Here is a 21,431-nt window from a genome sequence, read left to right as displayed (position 1 = left end):
TCATAAAGAGACCATTTTCAGTGGAGGCCCAGGGAGAAAAGCTCCAGGACAAAATAATTTAAGTACATGTTTACGTAGTATCACAATATAATAAGCATAAAACAGAAAAAAAAATCCTGAGTACCCACAGGAAAAAATTTAAATGTGCAAAATCCACCACACTCAGGTAGTCAAGTGCTGCAGGATCTGTACCACTAGCAGCTGAAGTTAAGATAATACATAAATGACTGCAGAAGGACTAGAAAGTATCAAAGGCAAATCAAAGTAGTTACAAAAGAGAATAATGTTAGTAACAAGAGAAAAACAAATTAATACATTCTCAGTCGGATAAGGGTGCTGGGAAAGTTGAGGGTAGACCTTTTCTATTACAGATATAGAGCAAGAGATATAGTGGTCAGACAAGCTTGATAGTGCAGGGATAAATACATGGTAGAGTGGCTGGATAATATAGAAGCAGTGCTGAATTTGCTATAAAGAGTCAAGTAATACAAGAAATATTATTTAGGCAATGCTTACTTGTACTTTACTACATTCTTATAGTTTGAGCTCCATTTGTGTAGTCTAATCTTTTTTTTTTTTTTTTTTTTTTTTTTTTACTTTCTGTTACTTCAGAAAAGAAAACTGTGTAAATCTACAACCTCCCAGGCAACACATGGTAATGGGCAACGTCTGCCTATGGCACCTATATTTTTTAACCAAAACCAAGAAATAAATTACAAAGCAGTTGATGTTTGATATACCTCGCTTACTGTATTTAAATAACAGAATATATGGCAATTACAGTATTTTACAGATATTAGAACAATACTGTTCCATGGAAACTCACAAATCTGCATACATGTTTTTCACAACAGGGGGAGTACAAATGGATAACTGTAAAACTTGCCTGAAAGCAAACCATTGCACTTCAGACCAATACAGATCAATAAAGTGAAAACAATAAAAAATGCACTCATTTCCCAAGTACAACGCCAAGTTATAGTTTACAGAGATACTGTAAAACATATCATGTGACTACAGAACAGTTGTGTAAAATCTTACCATAACCATAGATGTCTTTCTCTTCCATGTTACAGTATTCATAACATGAAGGATTCCCCACCTAGGCGACCCAAAAGTCTGGCCAGTACACCAAAGGTTTAAGCTAATGCTAGGTATGCACGACGTTGAACACAGGATGCAGCCAATGTAGGCCATAAAAGTGACGTCTGCATGTACTATCCTCAGAACTGACTGCTCCAGTCAGAACACCAGTCCAAGGATAAGATAAAAAGGCATTTGTTACTCAAAGAAGAATATGAACCAAGGGGGAAGGTGGGTGGGATAGAATACTGCAACATCTATGGTTATGGTAAGATTTTACACAGCTATTCTATGTCCTTCATTCTCATGTTGCAGTATTCATAACATGAGGAAGAATACCAAAGCTCATGAGAGGGAAGGGGAGATTGGAGCACAGGAAGTCTCCATAAAACTATGCAGAGCTGCCCAGACAAAACCTGCCCTGGATCTGGAGACAGAGTCTAACTTGCAGTGTTTAGTGAAGGTGTGGACAGAAGACCAAGTAGCTGCTTTCAGGATACAGGCAGTGTCCAGACCATTGAATAATGCCCCAGAGGAAGCTACAGCCCTAGTAGACTAGGTCTTAACTGAGGAAGAAAGTGTTTTTCCGAGACAAGTAGCAGAAAGAAATGGCTTTAGATATCCAAGAGGAAACGGTCTGTTTGGAGACAGGTTTACCCAGCACCCTGGGGTGAAAAGAAACAGGATCCGACGGCATAATGTAAGCAAAATCGGAGCCGAAAAACTCCTCAGCAAATTCCGACCGACGTCTAAGCGTCCGTCGGTTAAAAGAAGCACAGGCTAGACAAGCTGCTACGTCGTGGTCTGGGCCTAAACAAGGTAAGCAGTAAGAGTGGAAATCTTTATGAGGTATTTGTTTCCCACAAGTTAAACAGTTATTCACTTTTTCTGACATCGGCTGAGGCAAGAAAGAGTCCCAACGGGTACTTAGCTTTTTAGAAGTCTTCGTAGACGTATTCGGTAGTAGTAATCTCTGGTTCTGACCGACCGGCACTTGCGAACAGCTTCTGCTTCGGGCGCCACGCGGCAAGAAAGACTGAGGAAAATGGCGTCGGCTGATGCCTTTATACCCGAATAACTGCAGCTATGACGTCGGATGAAGTGCGACACCAGCCGAGGCCAGACCCAGACTTTGGAATCCGGCCGACCGAAGGGCTGCCTGACGACAGGACAACCCATTTGTAAGGACTGCAGATGCATCCTTGAAGGACATCAAACAACTGCTTAGACTTTCTAATGGATTTGGTCTTATCCATATAAAATTTGACTTGTCTACGTACATCCAAAGTGTGGAGTACCCTCTCATTCAAGTTTTGAGGTGAAGGGAAAAAGGTAGGTAAGTGAATGGATTGGTTAAAGGACAAGTCATTAACCACTTCAGGCATGAAAGAAGGATTGGTATGAAGAGAAACGCTATCCCTGCAGAAAATTAAAAAGGGTTGTGAAGCCATTAAAGCCTGAAGCTCAGAAACTCTCCTAACGGAGGTGATGGCCACCAGTAAAATAGTTTTCCAAGTGCAGAGGTTTAAAGAAGCAGATGCTGCAGGTTCAAAGGGTGTCTAAGTCAGTTTTCCCAGAACAAAATTCAAATACCAGGGAAGAGGTGCAGGTTTCCTGAGAGGTCTGATGTGCAGGATGCCTTTTAAGAAAAGCTTAACTTCTAGCCTAGAAGCTAAGGGGGAGATAAAGGCCATGCAGTAATGGCTGATAAATGGCATTTAACTGAAAAAAAGCCATTCCAGCCTTCAGCAGCTCACACAACTAAGACAGGACAAGGGGAATAGCCACTGAAAATGAATCTAGTTCAGTGATGGTGAACCTTTTTGGTTTGGTGTGTCAAAAGCTCCTGCCACAAAATAATTCAGTGTACTTCACATGAGCAACAAGTGCAAAAGCAGTGTCTTTGGTAACTCGGGTGTTGGTGATCACGGACATGTCACTCAAAACTTTGTGGCATGTGTCACCTTTGACACGCACGTCATAGGTTTGCCATCACTGGTAGCTGCATGTTAAGACACCAGATGGAGAACCTGTTCCATCTGGACAAATAGTATCTCCTGGTATTGGGTTTCCTGGCCTCCTGCAGGACTATAAGCACGTCTTAATATCTGAAATGAATCAGATGTCTACTACCCACAGTGTCAAAATCAGTGTTGTTAGGTGTGGGAGAATGAGAGATCCTTTGCCTTGTGTGAGAAGATCCACCCTGTGAGGTAAATTGTGATGACTGCCCTTGGCTAATTGCAGAAGAAAAGAGAACCAATGCTGTCTTAGCCTAAAGGGGGTCAACAGCAAGATTTGTGGAGTGTCTTGCTGAATCTTCAGCAAGACGTTCTAAATAAGTGGGCAAGGGGAGGTGCGTACAGAAACATCTCCTTCCATGAGAAAAAAAGGGCAGCCATCTTCCGTGCCAGAAGGTGTGGACCTCTGGCACAAAATTTTGGAAGTTGTCTGTTCAGAGGGGAGGCAAAAAAGATCTACTTGAGACATACCCCACTGGTGGAGAATGTCCAGAAACAAATCCCTGTGGATCATCCATTCGTGGACTTGTGTCATGGACCTGCTCAGTGTGTCTGCTAGAACATTTTGAGCTGAGGGGATCTAGACTGCCTTACAAGCAAAGGTAACTTTTATAGCAATCTCTCAAGCTTGTAAGGCTGACCTGCAGAGAAGGTAAGACTTTTTGCCCCCCCTCCCCCCATATGTTCACATACCAAAGAACTATGATGTTGTCTGTGAACAGATTCAAGGGGCCTGGTTGAAGAGATGAATGGCAGGCCTGAAGTGCCAAAATCAGATCTCCTTGATGATGAAGTGTTGTCTTCCTATCGAAGGAGACCACAGGTCTTGGACCTTTAGTTTCCCCAAAGTTGCTCCCCACACCAGGTCTAAGACATCTGTAAACACGTAAACAGCTCCTGAATGGGGTCTGGTGGCAGAAGGGTAAGTCCTGGATTCTGAGACATTTGCTGACTCCACTAATGCAATTCTTTTTTCAGGCATGGAAGAAGTGGAAGAACAAATTTCAGAGGATGAGCATGCTGAGATCAAAGTGTTTTCAGGTACCATTGGAACTTTTGCATGTGAAGTCTGGCTAAAGGCAGCACTGGTATAACAGAAGCCATGAACCCTAGCATCCTGAGAAACTCTCTGGCTGTCAAAGAAGTAAGAGGAAGCAGCTGCTGGAAGAAGGTCAGCAGAGACTGCATCTTTTGCAAAGGCAGAAAGGCCATCATAAGGTCTGTCCTTAACCTGCAGCCCAGGAAGAACTGATCCTGAGAAGGGGTCAGTAAAGACTTGTTGTAGCTGATAGTGAATTCTAGACTCAGGAGCAAGGAGATGGTGGTTTGAATGTTCTGGTACAGGATTTCTGAGTGTTTTGCTTGGATAAGCAGTTAGTCCAGTTAAAGGTAATTGAGAATTCCCTGTAGTCTGCAGAAGGCAATGACAGGAGCCAAATACTTTGTGAATACACTTGGAGCCACAGAGAGTTCAAAGGGCAGAGCACAAAACTGAAAATGAGAGGAAGCAACAGAAAAATGTAAGAATTTCCTGAATAGAGGGTGAATGGGAATATGAAGGTATGCATCCTTGAAGTCTAGAGAAACCAAAAAAGCCTGAGGGAACAAGAGAGGAAAAATAGTTTGCAGTGTAAGCATCCTGAAGGTGGGAACTTGTAGGAAAAGACAGAACTAGGACAAATCTAAAACTGGTCTCCAAAGACCATCTTTCCTGCGGACTAAGAACATCCTAGAAAAGAAGCCTTTTCCACTTCCCATGGAGGGAACTTCTGGAATGGTCCCCTGTGAGACCAAGTCTTGAATCACCTGTGGAAAGAGATGGAGCTGGTCCCTTGGGGGTTATGGGATGCCCATGAAGGAAGGAATGGATTTCCAAGTCATGAAATAACTGTTCTGGACAATGAACAGGACCCATTTGTCTGTGGTAATGCTTGTCCACATAGGGAGTGTGAGAGGCACTGGGAGAGAGAGATTTTTGTGAGTATCACCAGGTAGTCACATACCTGGCTTGTTGAAAAGGGGGTCCTATGGCCAGAAGATGGCTGAGACCTAGCTGAAGTGTGTTTGTGTGAGCTCTTCTTGTGAGGTTGAGAAGAAGCTGTTTTTTTTCTTTATAATGTTAGGCTTGGAAGGGTAAGTTCTGTGACATTTTGAAACTGGAGAGACAAGAATATGTTTCAGTTCCTGGAGTTCTTCCCCTTTCTCTTGAAGTGTTTTGAGAATGGCAGCAGCATTTTCCCCAAAAAGGACAGAATTGCCCTGGGGTGCATCCATTATTTTTGCCTTGAAATCCTCAGGCAAAGGCTGCAGCCTTAGCCAGGAGTACCCCGTGAGGACAGATCCAGATGCTGCTGAACTTGCACAGACCTCTGCAGCATGACAACTGCATTTAATGGAGTGTCTGGTAACTTGGGAAGAAAGTGTCAGGACTGAAGAGTGTTGTGACTTGGCTGCTGAATCAGGAAGATCTACAAGCAATTTAGAAGCCAGAGAAAGTAGGGCCAGTACATACTTAGACATATGTGTCTGATAATTAATGGCTCTAAAAGCCAGAGTGTATGAGGTGTAGACTTTTTTTTCCAAGCCTCTCCATCATTTTACTGTCCTTATCTGAGGGCAATAAGTAGTGGAAGTCAGCAGCCTAGAAGCTCTATCTGCAGAGACTGAAATTACAGCCGGGTCTGCAGGAGGGCATCTGAGCAGAAACTTACTGTCCTCAGGGACATTATAAAACCAGTCTGGCCTTTTGGATGCAGGAGGTTGAGAATCAGGGTTTTTGGATGCTGAAAGAAAAGCATCCTGAATGGCTGGTAACAAGGTGGGACAGCAGAAGGCAAAGGAGAGTCTATTTGCAAGAGGTCATAGTACTTATTTTTGTACTTCTGAAACCTGAGAGCTTTCTCACTTGAAAAAATCTGTCATCTTTGAAATAGTGTCATCAAAGGAAATATCTTCTTCAGGCAAGTCCCCACCATTGAAGTCAACCTCAAGGGAAGCATAACTGGGGGGGGGGGGGGGGGGTAATCTGTGTGGAGTAGGCCAGAGACTCATCTGAAGATGAATCTTCTTCTTCAGAAGCCTCTTGTTCCACAGTAGCACTCTTAAGTAAAGGAGTTGGAGGTGATACAGGAGTAGGTGGCTGAGTAAAGGAGGGCCTGAGTGCTAAAAAGGCATTTAGGATTCTCTGAGAAAAGGCTTGCCAACCTGGGGAAGGAGCCTGTAAAGGAGAAAGATGTTTTTGTTTTGGTTTCTTCTTCTGTGGATGATCTGCCCTATGCTGGAAAGGTTGAGCTCATGTACGCCTAGTCACCGGCACAGACGTCATCAAATCCTCTATCTTTTCAAACAGGAGAGGTACTGCAAGTTACATCTAAAGGAGAGAGCCATGGTTCCCCCTTACTGTCCGCAACGGACATCTGCAATGCCTCTGCAGACATGCTTAAGGAACATTCCCTAATGGCTTCTAAATCATTTCCCATTGAGGGAAGAGAACCAGACACCATATGGACCTCTGGCCCTTCACTGGCCTCGACAGGGACGTCCGGCATCAGAGGCACAGACGAAGATTCAGGCCTTACCTTTTTCACCTTCGTCTTTGGAGGCTCACCCGAAAGACCTGAGGCACCTGCCATAGCAAGTGCTAATCGCTTTATCCTCTGGTTCTCTAGGTATATATTAAGGGCCGAAAGATGACTGCGGAGCATCTAAGGAACAAACGCCTGATAAATGGCGCTGGCCTTGTAATCGTGAGCAGACCTCAGGCAGAAAAGACACTGATCATGATTGTCTTTGTGTAGAATCAGTCTTCCACAGTAGCACTTGCCCTTCTTGGATGACATTAACCTAAGACAAACATGCAGTAGCAAAAGCACAAATAAATTTTCCCCCACTGGGCACTAAATCTGAAATTAGAGAAACTTTGGCGATCAGACAAATGGTAGAAGCTGTCATTTGGACTGGCAGCAGCAGAGTTCTGAGGATGGTAAGTGAAGACATCACTTTTATGGCCTACATCAGCTGCATCCTGTGTGCAAAATCACGCTTACCTAGCAGTAGCTTAAGTCTTTGGTATACAGGTTGGAGATGCGGGTCGCTTAGGTTGGGAATCCCTCATGTTATAAATACTGCAACATGGGAATAGGAAGACATCCTGTATTATAAACAGCCCAACATCACTGCTGTAACTGGAAACAGATCTTAGCCACGGAACTAGTACTGTTCCTCCCTCAATGTGTTTATTTATAAGTTGGAACTTCCCTCCCTTTGAGCAAGATCCTCAACTCCAGCACAACTATCACCACAAACAGAAACACCCACAGACAAACACATTACCACTTCTTCGTTGTGTGACATTACCACTTCAGTTTCACATGGGTTTTTCTGTTTTTGTTTGCCTGTTTCTTAAAGGACCACTAAAAAAAAAATAATTAAGTTGGCTCACATCTGCACTAACCAACATCCCCTTCTACTTCAAAAAGCTTTTTCATAGTTTATTGCACATCTCTACTAAACACACAATTTACTTTTGTCAATGTCTTCCAGGATTAGTTTCAACACTGGCAACTGAAGGAGAAAAAACTACAGAAAAATGAAAACAGACACATCTACTCTTACATGTGCATGAGCATTAAATATACATACATTTCCTATAAAAATGGGTATGTATATTATTATTAGTACATGTGAGTGTGAGTGACTGGTATGTACACGTAAAAGATGCATTTCTGCCCAAGAAAAGGCTAATTTTACACTAAAAACAGCAAACTTAAGACAACAGCTATGAAGAGATCATCTCTTTGCATTTTGCAAAAACACTAAGGCTTTATCCTTTTTATCAACTGCACTCAACTGCTTACACTGCATTCCCACAAATGAACCACAATACCACCATTTCAGCATTTTGTTTTTCTTTCTATGCTCTTCCCCGTTCTGATTCATCAACCACTGGGCTTCCTCCATTGGGCTCAAGCCTATTCATTCCCTAGGGATGTGGGATCCTCCCTGAGATCCCCTAGGGTGAGAGACATATGGAAGGACGGTCATCCAGGAAGATACAGAGTTGTGGCAATCTTGCCAGCATTCCTGCAATGACAGCATTTAGCATGAATAGCTCCAATTCCTCCCACCGGTGATCATGTGGATACATACATTACTGTTGGATCATGTTATGCTGTCTGAGCATGGCCATCAAGGGCTACTGTCATCCACTTGAGGTCAGGGAACAGCAGCAAAACAGATCAGAACATATCCCCATCCCTAATGATGGGCACATCCATTCTCCCCAGCCAGTACCAATACGAGCCACTAAATGAATTAAGGTTACCTGGGTCTCAGTTAGGGTTTTATCCCTCTATGCCACCAGTGAGGTTTGCCACCCTTTCAACTTAAACTTTCAAGTAAGTACTCACTGCACCTGAACATCACTGAAAATGGCTTCTGAAACAGGTCCAAATAATGAGACCACATTTTCACAGACTGAACAGCTCAGTGTTCAAAACATCTCAGCACCTGTATTTAGAAGGGTTATGGACCCTGTAACCTATGCAAGGAACCTTTCAGGATGAATTAAAGTAGCACACACACACACTTCCAACATTATCACATTCCTAAGTCTCAAGCAAAATGACCCTTGATACAAGAAAATAAAAGGGGGAGGACATTTTTGAAATCATAATTTTCGAAAATAATTTCAACTGATTTTGACTATGTGCACTGAGATTAAAGTAAACACAGACCAGATATGCCTGAATGGAGGCTAAAAGCAGAACATGCTGTCTTCTCCAAAAGTACATCTGAAAGATCTTCTGGTGAATGCAACCACACATAAAAACATTCTTTAAAAGGACTTGTATCCAAGGATCGACTATGACTATTGGGTTGCATGCCTTAAAAACAAAACTTCCCACAAAAAGTGCTAGAATTCAACCGCTTAAGGACACAGAATGCTTATGACACACATGCTCATTGTTCTATAGTTCTTGAGATAGTGAAGAAATCCCAAAATCATAAAGTGTTTTATTCAACCTCTTACTTTATTTTTCTCATTCCAACCTAACAGAAAAAACAATCCCTAACACAGTAAAAATCTATCTTACCCATTTCTCTGACAGCACAAACTGAGACTATAAAAATGCTATATAATTCAAGCAATAAAAAAAAGAAATCACTGCTCTATGGAGTGAGTAACAACACATGAGTAACTGCCATTGCATGCAACTATGCTCAAGCAACCTTGTACCAAGTAAGTGGTTATAAGTCCTGCTCCAATCAACAGGAAATATTTCTCCATAACTAAGATGTCACTAGGTCAGCAGACATAAAGAACAAATCAAGAAGCACCAGGAAATTATGCTTTGAAGGACAGTTTTGACAATGAGGTTCTATTGACAGACAGCAAATCCAAACAAGTACTACAACAGAGGAACAGCTGGACTACAGCAGGCTCCAGGACTGTGAAAACAGTGACGAGCAAAGGTATATGCTACCGAAAGATATCTCTTCTGCAATTCTTGTGTTGTACTGGCATCTGCGTCTCCTTAAAGGTGCATCATCACTGGAACCTGATGAGGTACCTGAACCTTCAAAGAGAAGAGCTGCAGAAGAGAGGCAGAATCCTCTGGTGGAAAAGGAAGCATCGTATCTTGGTAAGTCAATAATTAGTAGGGTAAAACCTAGACTTGAGAGAAGGGACAGGGGTAATGTATGTCAGGTGACATTGTCAGAAGGGACAGGGAACATACCTTTATGAGAAAATGGAAATGTGAAGCCAACAGGAAGAAAGACGGAGAAAGCAGGGCACAAGCAGCAGACTGGCAGGACTATTTCCTGGATCTCTGAAAGTATTACATTCAGGAAGGATGCCTTGAAATTTTCTGAGAGGTCAGTCAGGAGCAGCACTGCAAGGCAGTGGGCCACAAAGATAACATATGTTGCTCTAGCTGATATAACATGGTGTGTCAGGCATATGGAATGGTTGGAAGTTGAAATCACAGTTGCCACCTTGATCATCTTGTTAACTGTCCCAGCATCTTGTGGAATTCATTAGCAAGGTCCTTCTGGAACCTCAACATGTGTGACACTTAGTTGAGTGCCCTTACAGCAAATGTGGATGATACAAAAAATATGTGCTTCCTGTAATGATCCAGAGTCATGGGTCCCTAATAAAGGAGTAGTTCAATATATTTTGGGGAGCTGGTTCCTTCTTAAGGAATGCCACAACAATGAAAGAGTCTATGACTGCCACCTTTACCAGTAAAGCTTGATCCAAAGATGGCCAAAGGATGTAATCTGATCTGCTTGGAATCAAGGCTGCCACATCTGACGACATCCTAGGGATATCATCCAATCTGCCAAGGACAATCACCCAAGAAGTCAAAATGGGAGAGAGAGGAAGGCTTCCTGAAGAATATTTTCTGGAGAAGAAGGGATAGGACAGGACCAACCTCCATTTTTTCACATCAATTACATGCTGTCCCACAACCTTTTTTTTTTTAATACATTTTTGTCCTCTGTAGGAGAGACCATCATTAGCACCCAATGCCTCTGCTGAACTACTGGTTCTACCTACCCCTCCTGGCCTCCCCTGGACTAATTCTGATAAGGGTTGGGCCCAGCAAACAGATCAAGGTGAACCAGGTGCATGTCATACTGCTGCTGAGAATGCTTTTCCTACTTCCTTTCCTGCCCCACACATGGCTCAGTAACACCCTGTAGGTAAGGCATGCAATAGGTGGACCATGCCAGTCCACTACTCACTTCCTCAAAGAGCTTATATCGGCACCCACCCAACCACAGGAAGCATTTTGTGGTTGTTTCCCACAGCTTCTGCAAGGAAATCTAACAATGCTGTGTGCCCTGTATTCAGGCCCCTCCCTCCTCCCCTACCACAACAGGTGTGTGCATCCTCCCCTACTAGCACCTCAGATGCTTGAGAAGCTAATTGAACTCGGGTCACCTTGGCCATAGTTAGGGCTTTATCCCTCTACACCACTGGTGCTAGCAAAACATTTCCCCAAATTTGGGACTATCGGGGGGGGGGGATGCAAGGAATCTCCCTCATCCCTGTCTTCAGTATCCCTGTCTTCAGTATCCAGCACAAAGACACTAAGGATGAATGAGGATGTTTATTCTTGTACTCAATGCTTCCTCAGGCTCCTTGGAGTGGAATCATTGGAGGATGTAGAGGTGTCTTGGGAACCAGATCTGTGACTGTAATACCTCATGGGGTCTTCAACCTTTTTAGTCTTACAGCATCTGGAGGCTGCAGATTCTGAGTGAGAGAAATCTAATCTGGAAGCTGATGCAAAAAAAACATTGTGCAGGGATACTCTTGTACTGTCCTGTGCACTCCTGGTGCCAGAGCAAACTCCTGAAACCTGACTAGCATTGAAGGCTTCAATGCTGTGTACTTGGCAATGAACAGTGCTGTCACCAGCCAATGCACAGATGTCAATACTAACCACAAACAACCAAACCAAGAACCACCTCCAGATAAAGGCTTAATAGGCAAAAATAGTAAAATGAAAAAAAAAAAGCTTCCACCATAACGAAAAGTTCACTGAGAAATTCCGTTAAAATGCAGGCTTTAATAAAAAAAAGAAATAAAAAGCACAAATTGTGCTGTTCAAGTTGCAGCTCAAACAGGATAAGCGCTTTCAGTTAAAAAAAAAACGTCCTCAGATCCTCTTCAGATGTCAATACTAAGAAGAGCAATGGTAAAAGTCCTAGTATGGAGGCCTTCAACCTTGAAGGTTCAAAGGTTGATGACACCGAAGCCTGATGAAGTGTCAAAGGAATGAGAGCCAAAGGCAGCCTCCAGTCACTGACCCTGATGCCCAGGGCCAAAGCGGGCCACCAGCAAAGTTATAGATGGTGGAACTGGCATCAAAGGCAGAGCCGACACTGAAGGTGCAAGAAGCTATGGCCCCACGATACTAACAGTTGTTGATGTTGGATCAAATAATGGTGTTGGAGGCAACAAAGGCTGAGGACTATCCAATTCCTCGTAGACTGGAACCAGTACTGGACAAAAAAGAAGTGTTGGGGGAGGGGATCAAAACTTTTGTCTGTCCTGGTTATAAAAAGCAGACAGAATCTGATCCAACTTCAAATGGGCCTGCTTTAACAAGGCCTCCAGCATCTCAAGTGTTCAATATCTGCTGTCAAACTCCTGTGGGAAGAAACAAATCTCGCAGACCTGACAGAGGAAGACCTGGAAAAATTTGTGATTGTCAGCTCTAATTCAGAGGAAAGAAACAAACTAAGATGACTAGAAGTTTTGTTAACTAAGTTTTCCCTAGACACATCTGTATATTCAGTGTCAGAAACACCTTTTTTGCCCTCCCTTCATAACATCTACAACAGATCTAGTTGGAAGAATCTTCTCTTCCTTTGATAGATCTTTCCTTAGGACATAGTGCACAGTGAATGGTTTACAAGCTGGCAAAGAAGCCTTCCTCTCCCTCTTTTGTCACTAGCCAGCAAATCTTCATGGATATACCTACTCCTCCTGTTTCTTAACAGCTGTCTTGTCAAAAGCATGGAAAATCTCACACTCTACACATAAATGCCAAACACAGGTTGGGTCTGATCTGAACAGTAAAATGCTTAATAAAACAGAGAATAAGAAAATAACACAATCTCTGAAACTGAGTAGAGGAGCCCAAAACCACTTTCCAGTACTGCATCAGTCACAAGTGTTAAAGCACTACAGAAGGATAAAATTTTGGTGGCAAACTGACCTAAATGTGTTACTGAAATCCTAGAGATTTCTAGAGGCTGGACTGAATCATCTTTGCACTATGATAAAAAGACTCAAAAATGTCTCAAAGTTCATGACAGCTTTAACTGTACCAAAGTAATCTCAATTTCAATCTCAGTAAGCAATAATACAGAAGCTGTAAATACTCTCCATCCATGGTTACTAGGCAAGAGGCTAACACTGAATTCAAAGAAAAAAAATCAAAAGAATGTTCTTTGGAACCCATCAAAATAAATCACCACCATTCCTTCCCAAGCTCCTATAATAAACAATTAACTGAAAGAGTACTACCATTCTCAGCCAAAGACTAGCTGTGAAAATGCTCCATATCAACTTTGCTCACAATCTTCCAGTCTTCTGTAAGGAAACTGGTTATGGAGGATCCAAGAAAAATTTGCTAAACTTTCCAAAACACAGTTCAACTCTCACTTGGGAACTACTGATCTTAAGATGCAAGAAGTACAGCTGCAGAAGAACTTACCATAATAGCAGATGCTTGAGTAGATCAAGATGGATCCTCTCAATGATCAACTGTTAAGGTAAGAATATGTCCGTTATATCTTATACAGGAAGCCATCCCAGACGGGTCATACAGTGGTGCTGAACACCAAGCAGTAAAGCACCAAGACAGAAGAAGCAAGTGGGCAAGCCAAAGACCAAGGCTCAAAAAGCGAAGTCCTGAAGAACACTCATATTCAAAGCAATGGTTACACCGATAATACTCAATAAATGTGTGACCGGAAGACCAAATAGCAACAAGCCAATAAGTGGAGTCACTCTCGAACCAACCATGGAGATAGCTACAAATCTAAAGGAACAGACCTTGACTGCAGTGTTTACAGTGGGTTGGCAGTCTGAATACAAAAGATAATTTAATTGGCAATCTACTTGTAAAGTATTTCAGTGGTAAATGCATGCCACTCCCTCCCCAGAGGGAAGGAGAAGTACAATATTAAACCATTCTCATTAAGCAGCAATGCAATCTTTTCAAACTACTGAGAAAGAGAGGTGCTGTACTACAGTGAAAAATGGCTTTCAAAACATCATTACTTACATCACCTCTCAAATATTAAGTAAGTAAATTGTGCAATATATCTAAACACAGTAAATTAAAAGAAACAGCACCCTAGGATTGCATGCAAAATAAAGACAACATAGTACAACACATATTTAACATTTTTTAACTGCAATTTTTCCTTTAAACCATATCATATTGGGCTTAAAACAAAATACATTTTAAGAAATACCATATGAACTGAAATTGCATTAGAAATCTCTCTATGATTAAACAATGATTCACCTAAGCAACCTGAAAAATGTACTTTATATGTCATTACTGCAACGCACTTAACCACAGCTGAAAGGATTCATTCCTTTTCCCCGTGCCCCACAGAAACAATGCCAGTACTTCATGCCTCAGTACTAAGTGAAAAATTTATTAACAATGGTGCTTAGTCAATTTTAATGAATGGTACAGGAGGCAAACATCACTGGACAACAAACATTACAGAACAGACTCAAGATTCATCTCTTTCTCAAACATACAAAATACATTTATTAACTTTGTTATATTTGCACTGTTGTCATATGAAAGCGGACAGTCATGCTGACAGTCCTTCAGTGTTGGTCAACATAAATATGCTACTTTTGTTGGAGAGGCACCGAACATCCAGGCTATAAACACAGTAGAACATACTAATGAATATGCTTGATTTACCTGCTGATCAATTTTAATTAAAACTGTATAAAGCTTGGGCTTCTCCTAAATACTGAAAATAAAACACACAAAAAGGAGTAACTAAACAGTGAGAAAGCCTTCATCATTAAACCTCCTCCCAGTGGTTTGTATATACTGCCCACGGTGGCTAAAATATAAAATACTGTCAGCTATGTTCTAATTGTGTATTGTACTAACCACGGTAGTATTCAAACTCTTCTCTTCTCTTGTCTGAGCAACTATCTTTTCTAGTCCAAGAAAGACAACTCATATCTGACCCACAGAAGCTTGTATGACTCCAGCAACACACAGGGGATACATGTCAGTGGTGGGAAAATAGCAGTTGCCCATTTGACCAGGGACTGTTTCACAGTTTAAAATTATTTTAATGGAAAAGTGATGTGCAACTGTGTCAGAAAAAGTGAACTTCTGCATATGACAGAAAATGGCAAAACCCACTCTTTATTATAACCCCGTCTCCATTAAAGGGCATCTACCTACAATTTTCTAACCTTTTCTTCTTCTGGTTAACCCTCCATGGTTCTGGGTTTACTACTAAAGCTTCTGGGTCCAGCAAGCATAAATGTTGCTGACATGGTGTTCTGATGCTTGCAATAAATGTTTTAAACACATGAAAAAAGTCATAATGGCACCATTCTTACATGATGGCGAATTGTCAGCTCCTGTACAATAAGTTAAAGTTTATATACACCCCTGCAGCGTACATTAACGTTAAGAAAACTATCAGAAATGACTTACTTGCAATATCCAGTTCCATTATGGTAACGGATGCACACACCATTGTTTTTACAGGGTAAGCTAGCATCAAGGCATTGCAGAGCTGGAAAATGGATGAAAAATACAAATTTAATGCAAGCCTTAAGGAACAATAAGGGTATATCTGCTACAAGCATTCTAAAAGCTCACCAACTATTCAGAAAGTGAATAACATTTTGTTCTGTACCTTGACATATGCATTATAATCTTAACTTATTTATACTGTAAAGAAGCAAGTATAATGTATTCATACACACGCTGCATAAGTACGAAAATCACTAAAAAAAAAAAAAAAAAAACAGGAAAATTAAAAATTACTTTTTGAAATCATGTACTGAACTGACAGCAGTAGGGAGATTCAACTCTAGGCATCTCAGAGAATTACATACTGAACAGTGTACCCTTCTATAACATGAAATGCAAACGGTAAATCAAAGACATATTCCTCATAATCCAAAATACATTTCCAAAAAAAGTGCCAAGTATCACTGTAACTTCCCTGCTGTTTAATAACAAGTGTTGTACTCCTGGTTTGGAAAGGATGTGACAGACAGGGATTAGAGTCTCCCAATCCTCACTGCTATCAATATTGGATGAACAGTTATATAAGCCACATTGTTGGCACCACATAATATATGAGGGGCAACTGGGCTAACATATGGTAAATGCTCACTGCTGCCTCAAGCAATAGCCAGCATCTATCACACCCAAAAAAAACTTTATGCTGTACAACTGCAACTCAGAGTTGTAATTACTCTCATCCCATAACTTCAGCCTATTGCTTTATAGTGCTACCTTAACAAAAATAACTGAAGCTTGACTAAGCATATTTTTCACACAAATACATGCACAATATATTCCAGATTAAGTTAATGATATGTTTCCAATGCCAACACCCACTTTCTTGTCTTTATGACATTGCTGCCACCAACTACACAGACCACATTATTTATATTGAATATGTTTAACCTTAACGTAAACCAACCATGAAAAATATTTGTTGTTTAAAGAGAAACTCTTCAAAAGACCAATAGTTAAAAGTGAATCACTGCAATGCCAATAACACTAATATAATAAAAACATAAATAAGTCTCAAACACTTAACTGAACAGAGAAGCTCTTTATTTGAAATTAAGCATTGCACTTAGTAAAATCAAATAAACAAACATTATTACTATTATTATTATTATTATTATTATTATTAAATGTGCACTAGGAAAAACAATATAGATGTGTTTAAGCAGACAGATGAAACAGAGAATTCTAACTGCTTATCTAGAACTGTCTCTATTAGTTGCTGAAGAGATATTCTTTTTATAAACCTCTAACTTAGAAGTCCAGTAGACAAATGGAATTCAATCTGAAGTCTGCCCAGAAATGCAATCTAACTCCACAGTCTGGAAGTAAGGCCACTTCTCTCCTGGCAGCTGCATTCTCCCTCCCCTAAAACAGTCCAAAATACTCCTTCCTGGTTATACTCAAAAGTGGATGATGCTCAATCAGAGGAGGTTAGAAAAGATTGGGAAGAGAGACTGAAAAAATAATTTACAGGAGGACATATGCAAAAATACAACAAAGTCCAGAAGGTTTAATATCTTTGTTTGGAGGGTTTGCATAGGTATTTTTATACCTAAGCAGACTTCAAAGAATTCTTCCTCAAGTAGATATCAAATTTTGGAGGTGTAATGGGGAAGGAAGTAGCAACTAGGGACATGAATCTGGGAGTGTAATCAGATAGAAGATTTTAAAAAGTTTCTACAAAGTACTCAGTCAGAAATACTGAAGGAGCAAATGGCTGTAACTAAGAATATGATTTTTTTGAGCTGGGTTACAGGATCTGAACTGCCTACACACAGCAAAGTTTTACTACGTTTAATCATGTTGGCTGTCAAAAAGGCCATTACTAGAACATGGAAAAGTCTAAACCAGCTATATTTGAAGTACTGAGTATTATAAAAAAGTAAAAAAAAAACTAGAAGACGGATATTTGGAAAACAGAAGAAGCACATACAGTAGATATAAAAAGTGTACACGCCCCTGTTAAAATTTAATTAACATACAAGTGTATGTATTTTTGTATCTGATTATATGTTTCACTGTTTATAATAACTAATTGATTTACTGAGTAATTGTTTAAAATGGGTGGGTTTTTTGGTTTATAAGGACATGTTTTTTTAGAGATTTTATTGTTTCTGAAGAAGCCTGGTTCCCAGATGAAAGCACATTAAATGTGTTTTGCGCTACAGTATTTGCCTCATTTTTGCATCTACATCCAGATTTTTGCTGTGGTTCTGTTCCAGCCATTGGGTCTTATTTTTTCATGGTTCTGAACTTGGTTGGGAAGTTTTATTCGTGTGGCCCCTGTTAAAATGCCAGGTTTTTATGATATAAAAAAATGAGACCACAATAACTAATTTCAAATTTTTCCCACCTTTAATGTGACCTATATCCTGTACAATTCAATTAAAAAACAAACAAATCTGTTAGGGGAAAAAATATAAAAAACAAAAAACATATAATAAGCTGGTTGCATAAGTGTGCACACCCTTAAACTAATACTCTGTTGAAGCACCTTTTGTATAACTAATAGAGAACAATTTCAAATGTTTAAACCTACGAACAGTAATCTGAATGTCTCAAAGAGACTATCCTTTCTGTAAATTTCCTTTGAAACCTCTCTAAGCAATTTAAATTGGCCAGTGTATATGTACAAAATGTAATATTGTACTCAATAATATGATGTATGGAAGTTTTAAATAATTCACATAAGTAATATTAATTTTTGTGGTAATATTTTTAACAAAACCCCATATACTTGAGCATTGGCAGAAACTTCATCAGTATGTCCTTTAAAAGACAAATTAGAAATGATAAAAATACCCAGATCTCAATAGGAATTCACTGTCTGATGTTCTGTAGATGATAAATAAATGGCATGCCTTTGAATCTTATCTTGTTATGTTTATCCATACTAAATGTAAGACCTACATCAATTGCCCAGTTATTCAGTATCAAGAGATAGCTATTAAGATAATCAAAGTCCGATCTATTTTGAGTTATAAACCCTATCTTACAATCATCTGCATATTTAAATATCCAAAGTTTATCATTCTCAGGTATGGTAGAAAATATTAGGTTATATAGGAAAAAAAACATACCTACTACAAAGTAATGCACCTATCACTGTAAAAGTATGTACATTTGAAGGCACATTTAGTTTTTATTTCAGCAGTTTTGTTGTCTTTCTTCAAAAATGAATTTTACAGTCACTAAAGTTACATTTTTCCAATTATGTATATTTTACATGCTGCAAAATTCACAATAGCAGTCTTTACAAAAAATATATACACTCAAATTAACTTTACCTTAATAAAGCTTCTTCATAACAGAAGGGGGTTAATACTACAGTATTACCAATAACTAAAGTGCAAGTGTTTTCCCAAATGAAAAAATACTGTACATCAATGTAAAGGATATTTTTAATCTGACTTTATTTAGCATTGGACAGATACTGTTAGCACTACCACTCATCCCTGCAATCTACAATTATATAAACATTTTAAATGCCAACTTTATAATTCTCTGGTACAATCAGATGTTGAAGACAAAATTATCACAGAGTACAAAATAACATAAGAACAGCATAGAAACTTACCACATAGAAATAAAAAGCCCAGATTTGTCATAAATTAAAAGTTATGTACTCACCATAACTAGGCATTTGTGTTGTCCATTTTCATTCTTCCAAAATGTAAAGGTTCAGATCAGATCCTCGGATTCAACCCGGCCACATATACCAGATTTTGAATCTAGCTCTCGAGCTCCTCCCGCTACCCATAATGTCCTACTCCATCCCCACTGCCTCAGATCGTGTTAGCAGCCCTATTTCCCAGTAACTCAAACCTGGAAATGTAGGTTCCAAATACAGTCCTATAGATCCTTCCAGAAGAAAAAGGATGAGAGATGAATGGGAGGGAAGTACAGGAAGAATGAAAAGGGACAACACAAATGCCTAGTTATGTTGTATACATAACTTTTAAATCTGAAACTGTCCTTTTCATTCTTCCTCACCATATTGGACAGAGTCTCCAGCTATGGTGATCTCTGGTGGCCCTCATGGAACGATATTCCAGAGTACTGTTGAACCAAAGACAGCTCTGTTTCTAGAGATGATATCCAATTTATAATAAGAGACAAAAGTATGAGATTTGGACCATGTAGCTGCAGGACAAATATCATCAATTGAAGTTCTTGACCGAAAGACAGACAAAGTAGCCGTGGATCTGGTTGCATGAGCTCGGGGAGTGTCATACCTTTCTGAGAGTAAATCCATGAAATACAGTCTGAAATACAGTCTGTAATCCATTTAGCTAGGGTAACTTTAGAAACTGGATGACCTAGGTGATTCAGAAGGTGTAGGATGTATTCCCCTTTACTGGAAAAGTTTGGAAAGAAAAATGGTAAGTGAATGGACTGGTTGATGTTACTTTCAGAAGCCATTTTTGGTAAAAAAAAAAGAAGGGCTAGTCCATACGGAAACCCTAACTTTATGAAAAATAATATAAGGAGTTTTGGACAAAAGAGCCTGGAGTTCAAATATTCGTTTCGCTGAAGTTATCGCTACCAAGAGGATAGTCTTCCATGACAGAAATTTTAGATCAAATGTGTCTAAAGGTTCAAAAGGTTTTTGTGTTAAACCCTTAAGTATAGCTGCTAGATCACAAGGCAGTGAGGGATCCCTTATTGGAGTGCTCAAAAAAATGCCTTTCATAAAAGATTTACATAATCTGAAGGAAGCCAGAGAAAGATTTGTTACCTGTGTGAAAGTCAGAAATTGCTGCCAACTGAAACTGAACTGAAGAGATACTTGTTCCGTCTTTAAAAAGGGTTGTCAAGAAGTGACTAATAGCAAATATTGGTGTAGAAAAAGGGTGAATTTTCTTATCTGATAATAGAAAGGAGAACATCTTCAATTTGTTTTTGTAAACTCTTTTGGTAGAATCTTTTTGAGAAGCCAAAATAATGTCAAGTACAGGGGAAGAAAGCTTGGACGGTCTAACTATTACTGGATGTGGAGAAACCATGCAGTAAGCTTGAGGACCTGAATGTTGGGGTGTTGAATCTCTGACTGGTGAGAGTAGATCCTGAGTAGGCTCCAATAACCAAGGAGGCTAACACAAGTGCGACCGTAGAAAGGGGAACCATACTTGCCGGTGCCAGAAGGGGGCAATGAGGATTACTGAGCTCATCAGCTGACTCTTTTCTGTAGAAATTGGGGAATTAACAGCATAGGAAGGTAAGCATAAAGGAGTCCCATGGCCAAATGTGTATCAGAGCATCTCTTGGTGACTCCCCTCGAGGTGGAATAACAGCGAAGTACTTGATGTGATGCATTTGTTGTTGAGGGTTACAGCAAGGTCAGCCTCAATGCTAGAAGAGCATCTCCGCTACAGACCGATTGAGATACCACTCGTGAGGCATCAGAATGGATCTACGTTGTCTGTCCTCAAGCACACTGGTCTTCCCTGGAATGTGCATCGCAATAAGAATGCGGCCTGATGAGATTGACCATTCCCAAATCATCATGGCCCCTCAGCAAAGGAGATAAAATAGAATTCTTCCTTGCTTGTTGATGTACCTACAGACATGTTGTTGGTCTGAATTGCAATAGTGGTCAAGGAAAGAGCAACTTGCAATGCTAATAGCTCTGCTCTCATATCTAGGGCACTGATATGCAACTTGGTCACTTGGGGTGACCACATGCCTTGGACAGTTCTTCCCAAGAAATGCCCCGCCCCCCAGTTGAGAAGCTTCCATGGTCACTGTGGCTACTGGGTTTGGTAGAACAAAGGGCCTGCCTAGAAAAGGAAATTCAGATTGTATCCACCAGTGAATGTGTTGCTTGCAAAGTGGGGTGAGCTTTACTTGAAAAGACAGGGGCTGATAAAGAACTGTACAGCTAGAGTCCATTGGAGAACTTGCATAAAGAAGCATGCTAGAGGAAGTAGAACTATTGCTGCTGCCATTCAGTCTAGTGCTTAAAGTACCAGACTTGAAGGGGGAGATGGGTGGG

The 21,431-nt window shown here is 40.3% G+C and overlaps 1 protein-coding gene across 1 annotated transcript in view; it reads right to left on the bottom strand.

Moving 5' to 3' along the window:
• The window catches only part of LOC122813421 (neurogenic locus notch homolog protein 2-like), a 1,182,542-nt gene that overhangs the window by 984,920 nt on the left and 176,191 nt on the right, over positions 1–21,431 (bottom strand). The window contains exon 2 of the mRNA XM_044085736.1: positions 15,341–15,422. Within this exon, the coding sequence (XP_043941671.1) occupies positions 15,341–15,422 (82 nt within the window). The remainder of the gene's footprint in view (positions 1–15,340; positions 15,423–21,431) is intronic.

Source organism: Protopterus annectens, chromosome 10.part0, assembly GCF_019279795.1.
Source record: "Protopterus annectens isolate FY-2018-M chromosome 10.part0, PAN1.0, whole genome shotgun sequence".
Lineage (NCBI taxonomy): Eukaryota > Metazoa > Chordata > Ceratodontiformes > Protopteridae > Protopterus > Protopterus annectens.
Note: the sequence above shows the minus strand (reverse complement) of the source record. Positions and strands in the feature narration are given on the sequence as shown.